This window comes from Ruditapes philippinarum, unplaced genomic scaffold (assembly GCF_026571515.1).
Source record: "Ruditapes philippinarum isolate M1 unplaced genomic scaffold, ASM2657151v2 ctg1620_1_1_1_1, whole genome shotgun sequence".
NCBI lineage: Eukaryota > Metazoa > Mollusca > Bivalvia > Venerida > Veneridae > Ruditapes > Ruditapes philippinarum.
Genome location: NW_026858094.1, coordinates 132,327 through 151,844, shown reverse-complemented (window position 1 = coordinate 151,844; position 19,518 = coordinate 132,327). Strand labels below are relative to the sequence as shown.

Sequence of the window (19,518 nt, the reverse complement as noted above, 5' to 3'; positions counted from 1 at the left end):
TGTGTGTTACGATTCATTTGAAATACTGCAATTCTAATCGACTTGTTTCTTGTGGCGGTTAACTTGGAAGCTTCAATATGACATGTCCATGCCATTTCGTGACACAATTTTCTAAAATTTAACCATGCTCACGCTATAAATGAGAAAAGAAATGCACCAGACTTAAAATGCAATTTATTTTGAAAGGGGATCATTAACAATGTAAAAATGCAAACAGTGACGCCAGTCGTGAAAAAACCCACTCTTTTTTTTAAGAAAACTAAACTCTACAAAAATATTTTCACCAAGTTTTACCAGCAAAGCAATGCGAATTTTTGCTGAAGAAAAACCTCAAAATGCCCATAGGCAGAAACGAGCACCTGAGTAGAACCAACGTCACGTAACCTTGCTGGATTGATTCATCACACGAAAGAATCAAAAGTTCCTGACAGAGTCTAACCCACAGCATGAGGGACAAATAGTTTCGAGATACATACACCTCCGTCAAAACAGGTAAAAAAGAGAATATGTTAAAGTATGGACACCTCTTAAAGTAATGAAAACAAAACTAAACCAGGTGGAGATTTGCAGTATCTGTTTGATCAGATCCGTCAATGAAAGAATGAAAATGAAACAACAGGATTATCTCACGTCTCCTTTCATCATTTTTCAGCACTATTTAATATTCCATATAGAGTAACACAAGGTGTGTATAGTAATCAGTTATTATGACGGACCAGAAAATTCAACGAACTGAAAAAGAGAAGGTCGATACTCTACGCCAATTCGTGGACCAGAAGATAGCAAAATATATCTGAACGAAATGAGAGGATAAAAGTTGCAACTCACATTAATTGATGCTGAATATTAAGTGTGAAAGTACTGGTACTGACACTAATGTACGATTGTAGTCGGTGAAATCGAAAAGTCATACTGTTGTTGCTAAAAACGATATAAGTCGATATTTGTATAAAAGGTAAAGGTCTTGTTTATTATAGTGTCACCCCTACTGAAAGGGCCAGCCATTTCTGACTTATGAGACACCTTTTGCTTGCATACCATGTACCTCCCAACTCCTAACACTATGCCAGGCGCCAGGCGGATAGAAATCGGTAACCATTCATTTAACTACCTCGCGGCTCACGAAGCGGCCATTTCGGAAAGAGTCCCACGAGAAACATTCATCCTTCAATTAACGCTCCCCGTGGGGCTCGAACCTTCGACCTCCCGATCCGAAGGCGGACGCCTTAACCACTAGGCCAACGGTATATTTATGCACTTTTGTGCATTCTTAGAAAATATTGATATTCTTTAATAGTTTAATAGTCAATACTAATTCAAAAAAAGTAATTTGTATTGTAAACCTTTATTTTTGTAATAAAAATGTGCTATAAATATATACAAAAAAATAAAACCCTCATAAAACTAATAATTACACACAGGATAAATAAAATAAATGGATAAATAAGGATAAATAAAGGATATAATCAAAGGATCATAAATAAAACACCACAAAACATTACTTTTCATCAGTTAACATTAAAGACTCAGACTACAATGTAAATATCAATTTCTGACATATAATGGACAACGAAGTCCAATTTAAAAAGAAAAGCAATAACAATATCAAAACAGAAGGTAAGCAATCACAAGTTTTTCATTTAATATCAATAAAGTATCATTATATTTACGTACTAAATCAAAAAATTGAATCATCAACATTTGTTCTTTATTCAAACATTTTAAAGATAAACAGATAAAAATGATAACTCATGTAACAGTTTCATTTTGATTTGTTAAAATTCATGAAATTTTTGCATATTCGGTCTCTTCAAATAATATTTATTTATATGTTCTTTTCACAATCATTTTACACGGGATATTCCAAAAAGGAATAAAATTCATTTCCTAATTCAGAACAAATATTACAATATATTACAGGTTTATACAATGTCTTCAATGCTTGTCACATGAACAGAATCACCTTACGTATGATAAATATGTAAAACGCTAGAATATTTCAGTATCTGTCCAATTTTTATCACGATTGGGAATAAGGCTAATAATTGATTAAATACATTGTTTTTGTGTCAAGAAAACTCCATAGAAAAATATTGTAGCATCTGTGTATTCTAAAAAAAACTAGAACTCCGCGAGTCAGATGTGTCGCCTTGTGAACAATATACTTTAGGAGAAATGGCCGGACAAAAATGAAATTTGAAAATCAACAAAGGCCAATAACTCAAAAAATAAGAAATGCAGAGCAGCAATTTCTGTGCACTTCTTATCAATAACATCTATCATCCTATTAAGTTTCAAGTCTTAAGCTTTTATAATTTATGAGAAATGGCCTGGACAAAAATAAAGTATGAAAATTAACAAAGGGCAATAACTCAAAAAATAAGAAAAGCAGAGTACCAGTTCTTGAACACTGCACTTCTTCTTAAGGAGATCTATCATCCTATGAAGTTTCATGTCATAGCTTTTATACTTTAGGAGAAATGGCCTGGACAAAAAGAAAGTATGAAAATTAACAAAGGGCAATAACTCAAAAAATAAGAAGTGCAGAGTACAGTTCTTGTGCACTGCACTTTTCTTAATAAGATCTATCATCCTATGAAGTTTCAAGTCCATAGCTTTTATACTTTAGGAGAAATGGCCTGGACAAAAATAAAGTATGAAAATTAACAAAGGGCAATAACTCAAAAAATAAGAAGTGCAGAGTACCAGTTCTTGTGCACTGCACTTTTCCTTAATAAGATCTATCATCCTATGAAGTTTCAAGTCCATAGCTTTTATACTTTAGGAGAAATGGCCTGGACAAAAATAAAGTATGAAAATTAACAAAGGGCAATAACTCAAAAAATAAGAAGTACAGAGTACCGGTTCTTGTGCACTGCACTTCGAGTCATAATAAGAAGCATGCATACCAAGTTTGAAGTCAATCTGACTTATAATAACTGACTTATGCTCCGGACAAGCTTAAGGGGACGCCGACACCGACAACGACGCCGACACCGACGCCGACACCGCCGAAAAAAGTAACCCCTAAATGTCGCCTTTTTCAAGGCGACACAAAAACGATCAAATGTTTTCTAAATAATCCCGAATAAACTTGCTTGAAATGATAATAAAACTTAATTTAAAAGCCACCATAGAGTAGCATCATTTTACATCAAACAATTTTTAAGTTCTTGTGCAAAAATCGTATCATTTTCTCAATGATTACGCTGTCTTTTAAACAAAATATGTACGCTTTTTACATTACATGTATAATGGAAGGGATAATCGAGTTAACCTAGAACGGTCAAGTTCTTCAATGTTTTTGGTGATAACCTTTCATACGGTGGTGGTGGAGCACTAGGGTCAATCGGCGGCGCTGAAAAACAAGCGAGATACGTATCTGAACATGAGGTACAGGAACATTTATTTAAATCTGGAGCCTATAAAATAAGATCTAAATTTAAAATATGGTCAAAAAGATTCCTTTAAGCAAACATTGATTGAGCTGGTTCATGAACGGCAGTGGTAGTAGCGATTGATTGCAAGCAATCGTCCACGACCCAAAGGTTAAGACATTGCTGTATTACTATTATTTTAAAATTTGACAAAAAAAAAATAGAAATCAATTTTCATAGCGACGGAACGAGCATAATTATTTGCAAATGAAATAGGATCAAGTTTGCAGTAAGATTTCTGGATCATCTGTAGTTTTAAAAATTTAAAGAGCAATAAAAAATTTTTTTGCATAAAACATTACCTTTGAGTACTCTAAAATAGAAAATTAGAAAATAAACAAAAATGTATTTGTCCATTTTGTGCAAGAATTTGTAGCAGAACGAAGGTAAAATAACTGTTTATGGATGTGCAACCTAATTGACCTCCTCATACTTGACTAAGTTAGCAAAGGGGAAAAGATCAAGGCAAAACTCAAACATGAGGGGACCCGATATTCATGCCCAAAAAATTGAAAAGCCCTATCCAAAAAAAATGAGAATAAAAAATATGAAAATTGTCCCAATTGTTAAAATTTGTTATTTTCCCCCTGTTTGAGAATAAGGATTCTGACTGACAGCTTGCACTGGATACGCACTTTGCATTGGATGAACATTGTAATTTCCTTGAAGTCCGCTTTGCTGTATCGGTATCGGTTGATATGGCAGAGGATTGTGTTGTGTTGGATTCATTTGACCTAGTTAAAAAGTAAAATAATGTTGAATCCTTTTAGATCACACAACTGTGTTATTCATGTCTTTAGGGTTAAATCATCTTGACATAAGCTAGTACGTATGCATCTCTCCTGCACTATAATACTCATAATCATGTCATGTTCCATAGTGCACATTAAGAAATAAAAACCCTAATATATGTATATACATGTTGACTTGTCATTCTTTTTGAATATAGCATGTATGACTAATTAGCCTGTGCAACCAGCTATACGACAATACCTCCATTACTTATAAAAAAAATATTTAAAAAAAAAGTATCGAACAAGTTATTATTTAATATCAAACATTTCAAAACTCGTATTTTCAAACTCGTTCTAACAAAATTATAAAAATCTAAAATCTAAAAATCAACTTGACATCTGTTTTTACCCCTAAGGTAAGGATGTTTTACATCAACCTTTTGTTAACCTTTTGTTACTTTATTCTCAAAGAAAAATCGCCGAAGGTAATATCCGGTCAGAGATGTCCGGTCAGAGATGTTATCTAATGACTTTTTATTAGTTTATTTTTAAAAGAAAAAAATCACCTTAAGTCATATAATCTCTGATTGGTCAATTGTATATCGTGCGTAACCTTTTTGTTTTGAATTCATTTTAATAGAAAAATTTGGATAGATACAATGTAGCACAGGTAAGTTTTACTTTTGATATTAGTTTTAAAAGTTTTGAATAAGTAAAATAATAATTATTGTTAAATGTTCGATTAATTTTTATGCAAAAAAAATACAAAAATAATATGTTAAAGTAACATCTTTATGCAAAAAAAATACAAAAATAATATGTTAAAGTAACATAAGGTAAATATTATAGCTTTATAAGTTTTTCAATAAATATTAAATTTCCTTTATTTCATCATAAAAAAAATAAAAAAAGTTAATTTCTAGAGATCAAGAAAACATAAAAAACAAACAAATAAGTTAACAATATTCAAAGAACAAATTATTTTTAAGAATATTAATTAGAAAAAACTTTAAGGTATAAAATTTAACAGAATTATATGTATGATAAGAGTAGAAAAGATATTTATATACGAAAAAGTTAAAAAAATATTATAAAACAATTGATAATTGATAAAATGTCCAGGTGTTTCATTTCCTGTAAAACGTGTATTGTGCATGCGCATTGAACACTTCCTGTGACACGTATATTTTTTGTAACAGGTACTTGCTGACATCAGTATGGCTTGGTCTTCGTGACGTGTCGGGAATTTCAAATCGTTGGTATGTAGCTTTCTAAAGAATAATTTTAAATTGACACTCATAATTGTTCATCATAAATGTTTGATGTTCTTGAAGATTCTTTTAAATTAATATATATGTATTTGATATGTGTAAACGTAGACTTTATACACAAGTTGATAAAGTTATATTCGAATATTTATTGGCACATCTGTAAACGCTGTTCTTGTTTCGTAGTTGTAAAAAGAATGTCTTGTATTGAACAATACAACAAAGTGATGATAGATCTATAATTCTTCATTTATGTAGCAAACGTTTTTGAGTAAAAGATAATTAAATTAATAGTTTACTGTTGCACGATTCTCGCAAATGTTTATGTGATATTTATTTTGGATATCTCTGTCGCGCACAAATTATTATTTTGATAAGAAGTTGTCATCAGTATTTCTCTGGGTTTTTGTTTTTAAGTTTATATAACACATAGAAAAACACATTCTATTGATAAACGGAAGTTTTCGGCTTCTCTGGTTGAAGACAGGAATAAAAGTTTATTTGATTCCACAATTTTGTTGTTGTTGTTGTTGTTTACGGCTGTAACAGCATAGTTATGTATCTAAAACATCGTAGACGGTTATTTCATATAATTTTACATCGAAGAAGGTGTTTTATGGTTATATCTGCATGGTTTTACATCGAAGAAGGTGTTTATGGTTATATCTGCATGGTTTTACATCGAAGAAGGTGTTTATGGTTATATCTGCATGGTTGTACATCGAAGATGGTGTTTATGGTTATATCTGCATGGTTTTGCATCGAAGAAGGTGTTTATGGTTATATCTGCATGGTTTTGCATCGAAGAAGGTGTTTATGGTTATATTTGCATGGTTTTTTGTTGTACATAGTTTGACATTGTAGAGCTGACTGTAATATTTCTAGTCAGGCGGTGTTTGACTGTACCGGCGAATTCGCTCGCACCTCTCTGTCTTGGCTGGACGACAAGTGATCGTTAGACCAATATTTTGCATTTCGTCCGTTGTCAGATCGGTTAATAGATATTATATACAATAAACATAATTTTGTTTTTTTCAGATATTTGAACAACAAGACAACTGTCATAAAATGCATAGGATAAGAATTCCAATGAAAGATGTTCTCTAGTGTAAGTATCTTATTTATGTAATACTTGATATTTAACAAATTTTTACTTTTCTAGACATATTTTGTTAGTTTTTAACTAAGCTATTAACTTTAGTTTATTTCGACAATAAGACTTATCCCAATTTAAACTTTATTTAATGATTGTGCGTTGACAGTTGAAACATGTATGTATACACATGTTATTCTAATATGAAATAAAGTAAATAATCAATTTGAAACTCATGATTAAGTGCTGTCATTTACTTTGAAATGCATTTTTAATTAACCGATCTATTAATAAACATATAGCGAATAACGATTCATTTTAAGCAATATAAAAAAAATCTAAGATATATAGTTCTAATAAAAGCAAGTTGAAACTTGATATAAATGAATACAACCACCAAAAAGATATATGATTAAATAATGTAATTTTCTGTTTTGTTTTATTATCGTTTCTTGTAACATATATAAATTTTTTTTCTATAATAACTATTTACAATGCCTGAGGTCAATTTACCGAAAATTAGTATAGCACATAACAACGGAATATAACTTTCTATAGCATACTGGCTAATCCTTGTAAAAACATTTTAACATTCGGTTTTTCAAGCGTTTATTATTATTATGTACCTTTGTGTTTACCTTACCAGATACTTTATATCGTGGTTTTACAATACTTTTCTTTTTAGTAGAAACAGAGTTTATAAACATTTCATTATCTGAATTGTTATCATCAGCCATTGAATCTGACTGAGTAGCATTATATGCTGCTTGTGACTGAGGATTGCTATTTACTTGTATGGAATTTGAGTCTGATAATTCTGAATCAGTCTGCGATTGCATTTCTTCTGAATGTGCATTACTTTGAGCATTTTCATTATTTTGAAATTTGTTGTTGTTGTCGAAGATGTTTCTGTAATTCGGCTAATGGAATATCATCTTCACTATCAGAATTTGACCTTTCTTTTCTAACATTTTTAGCAACTTGGGGTAATACTGATTCTGGTATTTCTGAAGCATCATCAGTATCGCTATTTTCAGGTGTTGTAACTACAAATGTGGCATTTCTCTTTTGGTCTGCCAGTATTATCTGCTTTTGGTATTGACCAGTCATTAAATATTTGCAAGCCTAATTTGTTCTGCATGGACTTTAACTGTTGAATTGTCAAATTGATTTTTTTATTATATAAGTTAATGGTGACCTTTTTCTCCATAATTCTATTAAAATGGCTTCCAATTCACATCTAGTTTGCTTCTCTTACGAAAAATTCTTATAGAATACGGGATCGCCTATTTTCAAATTTGATATCTTTTGCGGTCTTATCTGCATAGCTAGCTTGTTTCGCGTTTTGCTTTTTTAAGGTTTTTATAAACAGATAGAAAAGTATTATGTTGTTTTCTTGTAATGCAATTTTGTGATATTTTTCGCCATGATAGCGTTGCCTTGGTTGTAGCAACAGGTCCACCGGGAGGATTGGATCACGGTTATATAGCAAATAAAATGGACTATGCTTTGAAGTCCTAGAGACATTGAATCTAAGTGCGGCTAGTGTCCATGTTAAGATGAATATCCCATTGTTTGAGATTTCCTTGGATTCTTTTAGCTAAGATATCATGTATGACATGGTGAGAACGTTCATTTTTTAGCGTTTCCGGCAGCATGATAGGTAGTTGTACGCACGTATGATCAATTCTTAACTCTTTAAGTGTTTCTTTGAAAGCATTACTTTGTGAATTCTGATCCATTGTCAGTGACAATTTGTAATGGACATGCGTATCTAGGGTAAATTTCTTCTAATAGTAAATGTATAATTGTATCAGTACTTTTGTCAGCAGTAGGGAAACACTCGGGATAACCATTGTAAAGGTCAATAAAACAAATAATGTAGCGGTTACCACTCATTGTTTTTTCATATGGCCCTATAACGTCGATACTCATGGTCTGGAATGAATACATTGGTACTCTTGTTTCGCCCATAGGTGCTTTTATTTTTGTAAGATTACGTGACTGACAATCAACACATTTAGAAACATATTCATACAATTCTTTGAACATATTTGGCCAAAAATATTTTTGTTTTTATTGTTTGTAAATAACCTCTGTGTTCCTGGGTGACCATTATTTAAATGATATTGAGTAATGACAAGGTGTTTTAAGTGTTGCGGAACAAACAATCTAAGATTAGGATTATCATCTACATTAGACAGATAATAAAGAACTTGGTCAATTTCTAAATATTTGCTCTGCACTGATTTAGTTGGCTGTCCGTGACGTAGTAACATTTTCAGTTCAAGAATAGTTTGATCTTTATCTTGCTCTGAGGCCATATTTAATTTTTCGACTTGTTTAATATCTTCTACAATTGGCTCTTGAAAATTGGTATTCTTTGTTTGCTATTTCTTTGGCATTAAAGTGCGTAGAATCAAAAGCATTTACTTCATAGCTTTCATCAGTTTTTCACAGCATGTGTATTATCATTATTTGAATTATTACTTGAATTTGAGACTGTTATTTCGAAGGCATTGTCATTTATATCAGGCTCATAAAGTTCAATATCGGACTTGTTAGCATTTTTATCATCAGCTGGAGGTCTAGAAAAGAAATCGGCAATTAAATTTAATTTTCCTGGCAAATATTCAATTTTACAGTTATAGGCAGAAATATTTAAAGCCCAAAGCTGAATTCTTTTGTTTTGCATAGGTGCTTCTAGAAGATATTTTTAAAGGTTTATGGTCTGTAAATATAGTAAACTCTGCATTATGTAAATAAACATCTAATTTTTTGTAACGCATAATGAATACTGAATGCTTCTTTTTCTATGGTACTGTATTTTCTTTGAGATTCACTTAATTTATGAGATAAGAAGTATATAGGTTTTTCAATTCCAGATTTGTCACATTTCTGACTTAAACATGCTCCGACCACTAAATCTGAGGAGTCCGTGTATAAAATATAAGGCTTATTTGGGTCTGGGAATGCTAAAAGTGGAATACGTGTTTAACATTTTCTTTAATTGTTCAAAACTTTCTTGACATTCTTTTGTCCATTTAAACAAAACACGTTTTCTTGTAAGATTAATTAGAGGTTCAACAATTTTAGAATATTTAGGGCAAAATCTTCTATAAAAACCAGCAGCACCAAGTAAAGATCTGACATCTTTAACACATTTTGGTACCGGAAGTGACCTAATAGCTTTTACTTTTTCTGGTCTGGTTTTATACCTTCATGATCAATTATAAAACCAAGGTACTTTGTTTGTTGCTGAATAAAACTGCACTTTTTCAGTTTAAGTTTTAATTTATGCTCTTTAAGCTTTTGAAAATACTGTCTGTATATGTGATAAATGTTCATTTAATGACTTCGAAAATATTTAGAATGTCGTCAAGATAACTGACAGCAAATGCCTCTAAACCTTGTAAGACATGTGACATGAGTTCTTGGAAAACTCCAGGGGCAGAAACTAGGCCAAAAGGTGTTCGGTTGAACTCAAACAAGCCTCGGAATGTCGTAAAAGCCGTTTTTTTCCTTGTCTGATTCATGCACGGGTATCTGCCAAAACCCTGATCGCATGTCTAGTGTTGTAAAATATTTTGAAGACCCTAGTAGTGTTAAAATATCGTCAATTAATGGGAGAGGATATGATGTTGGCTTTGTAATTTTATTCAATTGTCTAAAATCAACACAAAACCGTTTACTGCCGTCACGTTTCCCGACAATAACAACAGGAAATGAATAAGGGCTATGACTTCTTCTTATAATATTAGCATCTAACATCTCATCGATTGCGTCACTCATAAATTTTCTATTGTTTAAAGGTGTGCGATATGGGCGTAATTTGATTGGAGGATGATTACCTGTTGGTATTTTCATGGTTACAGTATCTGTCTGTGATAATTCAGAATCTTTATTTGCGAAAATATTTTTATTTTTTCTTAATAAGTCTCTAACAATATTAAAATGCTCTGAAGGTGTATGAATATCATGTTCGAAATCGTTGTTAAGAGGGGAAGTTGTTTGAAGAGCCTCTGTGACCGAGTTAATGCTCTCAACTTCTGAAACTTTAGCAACTACTGAATCTCGTTTCAATCTTATAGTTTTATGCGTATTGTTGACAATCATAATAGGAAATCTTCTATCAGCTGAAAGTTTCATAACAGAATTTGTTATCATAAGACCTGGTTCAGAAGCAATCATTCCAGTTTCTATACTTTTTAATTCATATATTTTATCATTTTCCAATCCTGGATTTTGTTTTAATTTAGCAGTGCACACATTAACCGTTTGAGGTTTCAGAATAACATCCTGCTTTAATCTAACAATTGATGCAATATGAATATCTTCTTCGAGGGGTACATATGTATTATTAACTCTTAAGCAGCCTAAATCAAAATATAATCTAACACCATTTTGTGTTAACCAATCACGGCCTAAAATAATATTTCTATTCATTTTAGAAACAACATAGAATTTTTGAGTTGTTTCTGTTTTCCCTATTTGAAAATTTAGATTTATATAACCATCTATATGTAAATAATTTCCGTCAACTGAACATAAATTTATTTTCTGTTTTATAAGTTGAGGGGGATTCTTCAATTTTCTATATATTCTGCGATGCAGAAGACAAACTTCAGCACCTGAATCTACTAACGATCTGTATTTATAGTTTTCTATTTTAATCAAACACGAATTAGGGCTTCCAGCTAATGCTATACTAAATTTTGGTATTTTATCGTTCCTGTCAATGACCCCTTTGTGACAGGAACTTGCTAGTTTTCCTGAAAATTTATTTTGTTTCTGTCGTAAAAATTTTGTTTACGACATTCACGCATAATATGACCAAAATTATTACATTTCCAGCACTTAATCTTTGATTTCAAACTATTATTGCTATTATTTTTCCTAAATCGTGAAAAATTTTGTCGGTGAAATACAGAATATATTTCATTTTTCCTAAATCTACAATTACGCACATGGTGACCTGGTCTCTTACAGTACACGCAAAAATTTCTTGTATAATAATGATTAGAATTATTTGCTCTGTAATTATTGTATTTTGCGTGATTTTGAGAATTAGAAAATTTTACTCTGGCAGAAAATCTAGCTCTGAAATTCTGTTCATTCATTGCGCAAGTAATTGCTTCTTGTAAAGTTTTTGGCTTTTCTCTCATAAGTTTAAGTTTTAAATAATTATGCGCTAAATTATCCGTAAACAATTCTACTAACTGAAGTTCAATTAAACTATTATCTCCTAGTTTATAATTTTCATAAGCGGTTTCAGCACAATTAATAAATTTTTCCCCAAAAATTTGAACACTTTCTCCCAAATCTTGTTTTAAATTTCTCAAAAGATAAAATTCATGATGTAAATCTTTAATTTCCCCAAATCTAGTACTTATTTCTCCTTTTAATTGTTTCCACGAATTACGAGGATTTTCACGCAAATATCTACATATAAAATCGCTTACAGTCCCTTTACTTGATTGAAATGCGACTAATTTTATTTTATTATCATCCAAACCTTTTAAAATAGCATATTTTTCTATAGATTTTATCCAGTCATTAAAATATTTAGAATTTCCATCAAAATTTTGTACTATTTCTGATAAACCCTGTGTACCTATGATAGTTGAAATATTGTTCAATTTATCTGACAAATTTTCAAAAATTGTAGCTATATCTTGATCTGACATCTTCAAAATTAGCAAACTACAGGTATATAAACGATCACTCACCTTTAATTTTCTATTTCAGGTACTTCGTTGTGTCCCGCTGTGCAAAATCGTCGCTTCGACATCGCTGGTCTTAGGCGCCAAATCAACCGTTGTCGTATAACGTAGAAAGAACTCACGGATGTTACATACTTTTAATATACAAATACAAACACACATGTGAACGAGTTGAATACCAAAACTGAACTCCCCTACTCTGACATTTGAGAATAGTATATATAATATCAACTTGTCCTAAGGACATTTTATAATGTATATGAATACACACGTTTTAGAGTTACATATATAAATCATCTTGACATAAGCTAGTACGTATGCATCTCCTGCACTATAATACTCATAAATCATGTCATGTTCCATAGTGCACATTAAGAAATAAAAACCCTAATATATGTATATACATGTTGACTTGTCATTCTTTTTGAATATAGCATGTATGACTAATTAGCCTGTGCAACCAGCTATACGACAGTTAAAAAACTATCAGAAACAAGCAATGGGTGCTTAGCACATGAGATAAGGAGTTGTTAAATGAGGAAGTGTAGAGGGAATGAAAAACTAAAGAGACTCCATCTGACGGGACTGGAAATATGTTTACGAGATTTATTAACCATTCGATATAGATCAATACTTATAACATGTGTGCACAATTTTATATCATTCGCTCATTCATTCCTTGTGTCAGATAGTTTAGGCAAAGTAAAAGTTTAAACGTTTTATCGATGTAATAAATATTTGTATTCAATTTTGCTATTTGAATATTCGGAAAAATAAGACAATGAATCATAAATGAATGCAACATTAATGATTTAGTGTTCTTTTGGAAGTTGTTAATTCCTGCAAACGTTATGTAAATGTTACTGTTTTAATTTCACTTTGTTGAAAAACATCACAAATGCATATAAGGGTATCACCTACGTAAACTTCATCAGCTGGAATATAACACCGACATGCAAAGTAAAGTTTCCTTTGAAGGTTTGATAATGTCACATGGTCATTTTGTCTTTACTAGAATACTCTGTATTACATACCCATACTCTTTACCATTCCCCTATCGTCTCTTTTTCAATCATTCATATCATTATTCAACTTCATACTAATAACTTCATTTGACCTGTAACACGTTGACGGGCCTCATTCACTTCATTTTTGAATTCGGTCACGCTAACCTTTACGCATGCGCACAAGAAATGAGAACTTTTAGCGAGAGCTGTTGTTTTTCTCATTGACTCCGTAGTTCTATCTTATTGTGTGCCAACAATATACTTACAAGTATTTTTTGATGTTATAAACGTTGTAAACATGAATTACTATGATATGTGTATGTATTTCGCTTGGAATTATCAATAGCACAAGAAATGAGAACTTTAAGCGAGAGCTGTTGTTTTTTTCATTGACTCCGTATTTCTATCTTATTGTGTACCAACAATATATTTACAGGTTCCTCTTTGAACGCACTATCCTCCCGAGTGAAAACTCACGTATATCCGTGACAATAATTTTTAGCAAGTAATTTAAATAAAATACTGGGAAATAGCCAAGACAGAATTTCGGGACTACCAGACGGACTAACAATGCAGCGATTATATGCATCACCTGATGAGGATAAAGTAGGTAGCTGGTACGAAAAACATGACTCTTAAAAGTTTATTAAATCATTTAAGCATTAAATGTTTTTAAAGGAAATGAAGCATTATCTTCAATTAAAGATCCTCTATGCTTTACCACAATTAAGAGAAAATCTGTATATATGTATATTATTAGGCTTCTCACACAATTTTCGAACACCAAAGAATATGTAAAATATGAACTGCAAATATTTGTCCACATTATATGTAATCATACAAATATATGCATTCATTTCTTATTGAAATCTTGACTTTATAGAAACTATTCTTTTTTTCTAATTACCTAAATATTTCTAAAAATTGAGTGGCATGATCTTTAAATATCCTGATGCAGTAAATGTATGGTCTAATGGTTCATGCATTGAACAACAACAACAACAATACACTTCGTTTCAATATAAGGAAAGCGTATCACCTGCTTGTACATTAATTGCGCCTGATGTAGTTTGGTATGTAACAGGAGGGCGTGTTGCTTTTTGTTTTTTGCGGATGATCAAGACCAAGCATGTACACATTACAACAAATACGATAGGGATTGCTATATATATAATGATCATTCCAGATAGACTTCCTGTAGGGTAATCGTCGTCCGGCACTGAAACAATAACAAAAGCATTCAGCAACAACTCGACTTCCAAAGGAGCTTGCAAAAAATAAACCTACGTTATACTCAAATGGGATATATCAGATCAAATGATATATGTGGATAATAATCATGCGACAAATCTAATGATTATTCCAGATGCATTTATATGCATATTCTTCCTTGTAAATGTTCGAAATTTAATATTATAAACATAGATTTGCTCAACGTTACGATGTTTGTTATAGTTTTATCATTTTGCAATTGGAAATAAGCATGGGACTTGTATATATAAATAAGGTTGTTAATATTTTTATAAGTTCGAGTTTATCAGTATGTTTTACAAGAAGTAATAATTCCATTTCACATAACCAGACGTTTCAGTCTCTTTGTTTTTAAGACAATAATTAACTAATTCATCTAAAACACGAACACATTTAAAAACAATACTTTAGGTTCTGAGCCATTGAGTTAAAACTAAGTATAAAACACATATATTTAATTTGCATACACTTCATAATTGCATTAAGTCTTTTAAGTCTTGTCATTATTAAATGAGAATTACAATTTTAGCTGTTTAGTTATTTAGACTTCCAGTCGTCACCAACTTTGTGATAATCATAATAAAAAAGAATATGGTTTTTTTAAATAAATCTTTGAATGTTTGATTCTAACTTAAGCCTACCATCTTTGAGGTAAACTCGTAGTCTTATTCTATCTGTCGTTTGACGCGAATCTTTCCTGATAACAACGTAAATATTGTCTTGGTACTGGCTAGGACACCATTCTTCCTTTTTTGTATCATAACATGACATTTCCACCTGCAAAACCATACAAGGCCAGTATGATTGTGGACAACATTTTACTTTTACTTTACAATTTACATAATACCTTAATCAGACAAAAACGAAATACACAATCTCATTAAGTTCTAGCAAAGTGCCACTTTACTGCCATGTGTACACTTACTATTAATATCACACATTATAAAACATAACCAATAAACTTTCATCGTTTGAACCACACGATGTTGAAATACAAATCATTATCGTCTTCAATCTTATCAATTTAGCCTTGTTACCATTTCCAGAGTCCAAAACACAAATATTAAAAGCAAATCACATCCTATGTAGCCTCATTTTCAGAATCTAAAATATCTATATCAAATACATATCGTACTCCATCTAGCCTCACTATCATGCTCAGGGTCATCAATTTATATATATAAATTCCTTGATGTACTTGAAGATACAAAGTTTTGTCAAATGTATACATGAGTTAAACATTGTTTGGAATAATAAATGTTTTGCAGGACTGCTACACAGCTGCAAAATATTTCTCAGACACGGCTGTACAATATAGGTTTGTAATAAAATCTTAATAGTTTTAAAACCTCGTTTATGATAAAAAAAACATTATAACAACATATAGTTATACCTCAGGATCGATGTAATTTTTAACAAAAGCTTCGTGGTATTCTAACTCTGTATCACAATCTAGTCTAATATCGTCGCCACGTATGCAGATGAACTGCTCGTAAGAACTTTTAGTGAACTGCACGTGACAAGGGTTCTCGTGTAATACATCTGAGCCGTCATAATACACATCAGTGTTCTTGTACATATCCATATCGTATGTCTCACCACATGTTCTACTTGTAATAGTTATTGGCGTATCTGTGAAAATTGAGAAGATTTGTGTAGTGATATATTTATCTTTCCATATGTACTGCATGTAATTTGCTACAGTGTCAGTGTCAAAATTTAAAAAAAACCATGTAGTTATCATTTCTGAAAATAAAAACAACAACAACAATTAATCATCGTGTGTGCTACATGAGGACAAATAGTTACTAAACAAGTATTGTACGACCCTAACTGACCTAAAACATAAGCATGAAGCTATAAAATACATAATATTGTGTTCGCTACATTTTAAAATGTATTGACCGAAATGAAACAAACTAGTGTTGTCCATCGCAGTAGAAAATGCAGCAAAACATACAGGAAATAAAATGCGAACAATGTCATTCTTTGATGAATATGTTAAATGGTATAAAAAATTCTACTATGAAAAGTAGAACAAAACAAATGAAAAAGGCGTTTTATTTCAGTCACATTAGAATACCTGCATTAATCGCCTTAAATATACACAAGAAAAACATCCAAATTGCTGCGAAGATTCGACACATGCCTGGAGATGGATCTACACGGTATATTGGAAGAATCATTTCTAGATTTCAATGCTGAAGATATAAGATATTTATATATAGCATTATAAAAAATAGAATATGCCAGTTCGTTATTTAATATTACAGAAAACAGTTACTTTTATTATAGGCCATGTTCTTTCTATACTATCAAGCTATTAAGAGATTAATACACAATAGGTTAGACCGGTAGTTATAATCAGTCCTCTAAATAAATAATGGCCCCGAGACTTTATATATCATTAAATTTTACTCTTCATCTTTGAGGGAACGTTCGACAACCAACGACTGATCATTTCTTAACCATTAAATGGAATAGTTATTCATCTTATATACTAAGGAATTTCATTGCAGAGTATATGTTTAAAAAACTAATCTGTCATACAAACACGTAATACATGTATATTTATGTAAACGTTAAGGTAGGATTATTTCTTAATTTCACAAATTTGGAAATAATTATAATAAAAGTAATAAGTCAACCATGTTATTTAACAGCAATATGCTCTTTTTGCATAAATACATCGTCTTCATTACTTGTTTATCGCCATAATAACCTTGAACATGGATTAATGAAAGTATCAATTAATAGCTAAATGAAAGTATCAATTTAAAAGTGTAAAGTCATATAGATCTTGACAGCTGAATGAAGTTGAATCACTCTAAAATACATGTTTAAAAGAAATATGTTGGTATATTTCCTAATTAGTGACAAGCGAGTGCATAAAATCATTTCTATTTAAGTTTTAAATCCGTCTTTTTAAAAGCTACCTGCATAAAATTTTATTCCGGGACATTTTTATTTTATACAGTTTACCTACATAACTGTTAAAACGGTCTACATGTGAAAAGGTTAAAGAAACAAGATTATTTTACCGTATTTAAGTTTTGTAGCATAAAAGGCCATAAGATACACAATCGATACAGCAACATAAACTTGGAGATATTTCTGTCAATATTCTAAATCAATACCGAATATGAAATACACTTATAAAGCTGTTATAACCAATGTAGACTACTGGCAAATGAAATATTCTTCACCGTATGAAAAAAGTAAAAAAAAAAGGTAAATGTATGTTAGTATATTTTACAAACAAATAAACATATTCATACTGTTTTGTTACGCTCATATTCACCAGACATTACTTCGCAAGGTTTATCTATTCTTGCATTTAAAACTTTAAAACTAGTAAGTGGGTTTAATATGCCGATATCGACACGCTTGGTGTAAATTTTCCAATGGGATTAAATCTCTGAACAAAATTTGTTATAGAAAAATAATATTCAAAGTAGGCCCTATATACACCTGCTGTTTCAAAAACAAAAACAAAATTAATATATTTCATATTAATATAACACTTACAGTACTGAAGTGAGTACTGAGCAAGATATAGGTCACCTTGGTACAGTTTATGTCTAAGTAAGAATAAACATGAATCAAACTGTTAATTGACAAGTTTACATGTAACCAGTCGGAACCCACGGTACACATTCCGTATATACTACATTTAATACTGGTATACGGTAAATAGCCTGAGCCACCGAGGATGTTCTATATATAGCTATTGTAAATGTTAACACAAATCATAAGCGTATTATATCATCTAATCAAGATAATTGTTTATCTAAAATCTAATTTACCATAATAAAATTAGCGAATGTAGTTATATCTCCCGTATCAAATCCGATAGTAAAGTATGTCGTAACTGATTATGAAATCTTAGAAGCGCTTAATAAACTAAGGGAAGTAATCCTGTTTTAAAGCTTTATTGTATATTGCTCCATGGAGTATAATTATGGTAATCCGAAAAAAATCGGCGTTTATTGTTATGGACCTGTTAGCTTATTTGTCTGTTAGACTAGTTAGCAATTTCGTGCCCGCTCTGTATCCTTTGAGCCGATGGATGGAATTTGAAACGACCAGGCAGATAATTATGTTAACCATACTAAGACATTGTCATTATATATGTGTTGTTTGGCAATATTGACCAGATACTAATTCTTTCGATAGTTTCCGTAATACATTACAATTTACCCATTAATGTTAAATGATAGTAGAGTTCTCAATTCTTGCATATGCATATTAACGACCGATATCTAGTGATAACTAGGATGGCATTGCAGCCGCGAAGTTGCAGGTTCGAATCCTCGATAAACCGTCTTTTTTCATTTATATCTGTTATAAGAAAGTAAATTAAAATCTTATTCACACCGTACAATTAAATGGGCAGACATCCGTTCAACCGTTGACAGCCGTACCAGTATATTCATGTCGGCGCAGAAAACACAATTGACGGACGGTAAGTATTCATCTATTTTTAACATATCCCAAATGTGTTCGAGTAAATCAAAGTTATGGATTCATAGTCAACATCCATTGGAGCATGTTAACAAATTTCTGACCCTGTGCAAGCTTTACTTCACGTGAATTTTGACTGAAAATGACCATACTTTTTGATGAGATGCGGCATTTTTTTAAGTCACAGAAACTTATATTTTCTCATGATAAATCCTTTTATTATACGATTCTTAAACGTCAACATTTTGTCAATAAATATTCCAAACCATACCTTCAAAAATGTTTTTCTGTTAAAAAGTGATAGGGTATTTAAGTTTGCGAGCGCCCAATCGTGTCAAAATCGTATATAATTCGTATGGAATCGTTCGAGACCGTCCCAAAAGTCCTACATCAAACACCCGCTTAACACCCGAAATACATTTTCACCAAATTTTACAAACAAAGCAATGCGAATTTTGCTAAAGGAAAACATCAAATGCCTATAGGCAGAAACGAGCACCCGAGTAGAACCAACGTCACGTAACCTTGCTGGATTGCTTCA

The 19,518-nt window shown here is 31.4% G+C and overlaps 1 protein-coding gene and 1 long non-coding RNA gene across 2 annotated transcripts; one reads left to right on the top strand and one right to left on the bottom strand.

Annotated features, from left to right (window-relative positions):
• Positions 1–4,013: 4,013 nt before the first annotated feature.
• LOC132752057 (uncharacterized) lies at positions 4,014–18,455 on the bottom strand. Its single transcript, XM_060742326.1, has 6 exons — positions 18,320–18,455; positions 16,597–16,714; positions 15,907–16,145; positions 15,155–15,290; positions 14,302–14,481; positions 4,014–4,171 (listed from the first exon to the last, which is right to left on the bottom strand). Exons 2-6 carry the CDS (start codon positions 16,697–16,699, stop codon positions 4,014–4,016), a joined length of 816 nt encoding a protein of 271 aa, XP_060598309.1. The 5' UTR covers positions 16,700–16,714; positions 18,320–18,455.
• Positions 5,250–12,654, top strand: LOC132752061 (uncharacterized). The gene is made up of 3 exons (XR_009628762.1): positions 5,250–5,430; positions 6,478–6,547; positions 12,281–12,654. It is a non-coding gene; the product is annotated as an uncharacterized LOC132752061 (long non-coding RNA).
• Positions 18,456–19,518: the final 1,063 nt, after the last annotated feature.

Coding starts and splice junctions, on each gene's coding strand:
- LOC132752057 (XM_060742326.1), bottom strand. CDS start 16,699: ATGATTCTTCCAATATACCGTGTAGATCCATCTCCAGGCATGTGTCGA. Junction 16,146..16,596: donor ATTTAAGGCGATTAATGCAG/GTATTCTAATGT, acceptor CAATTTTCACAG/ATACGCCAATAACTATTACA. Junction 15,291..15,906: donor AAAATTACATCGATCCTGAG/GTATAACTATAT, acceptor ATGGTTTTGCAG/GTGGAAATGTCATGTTATGA.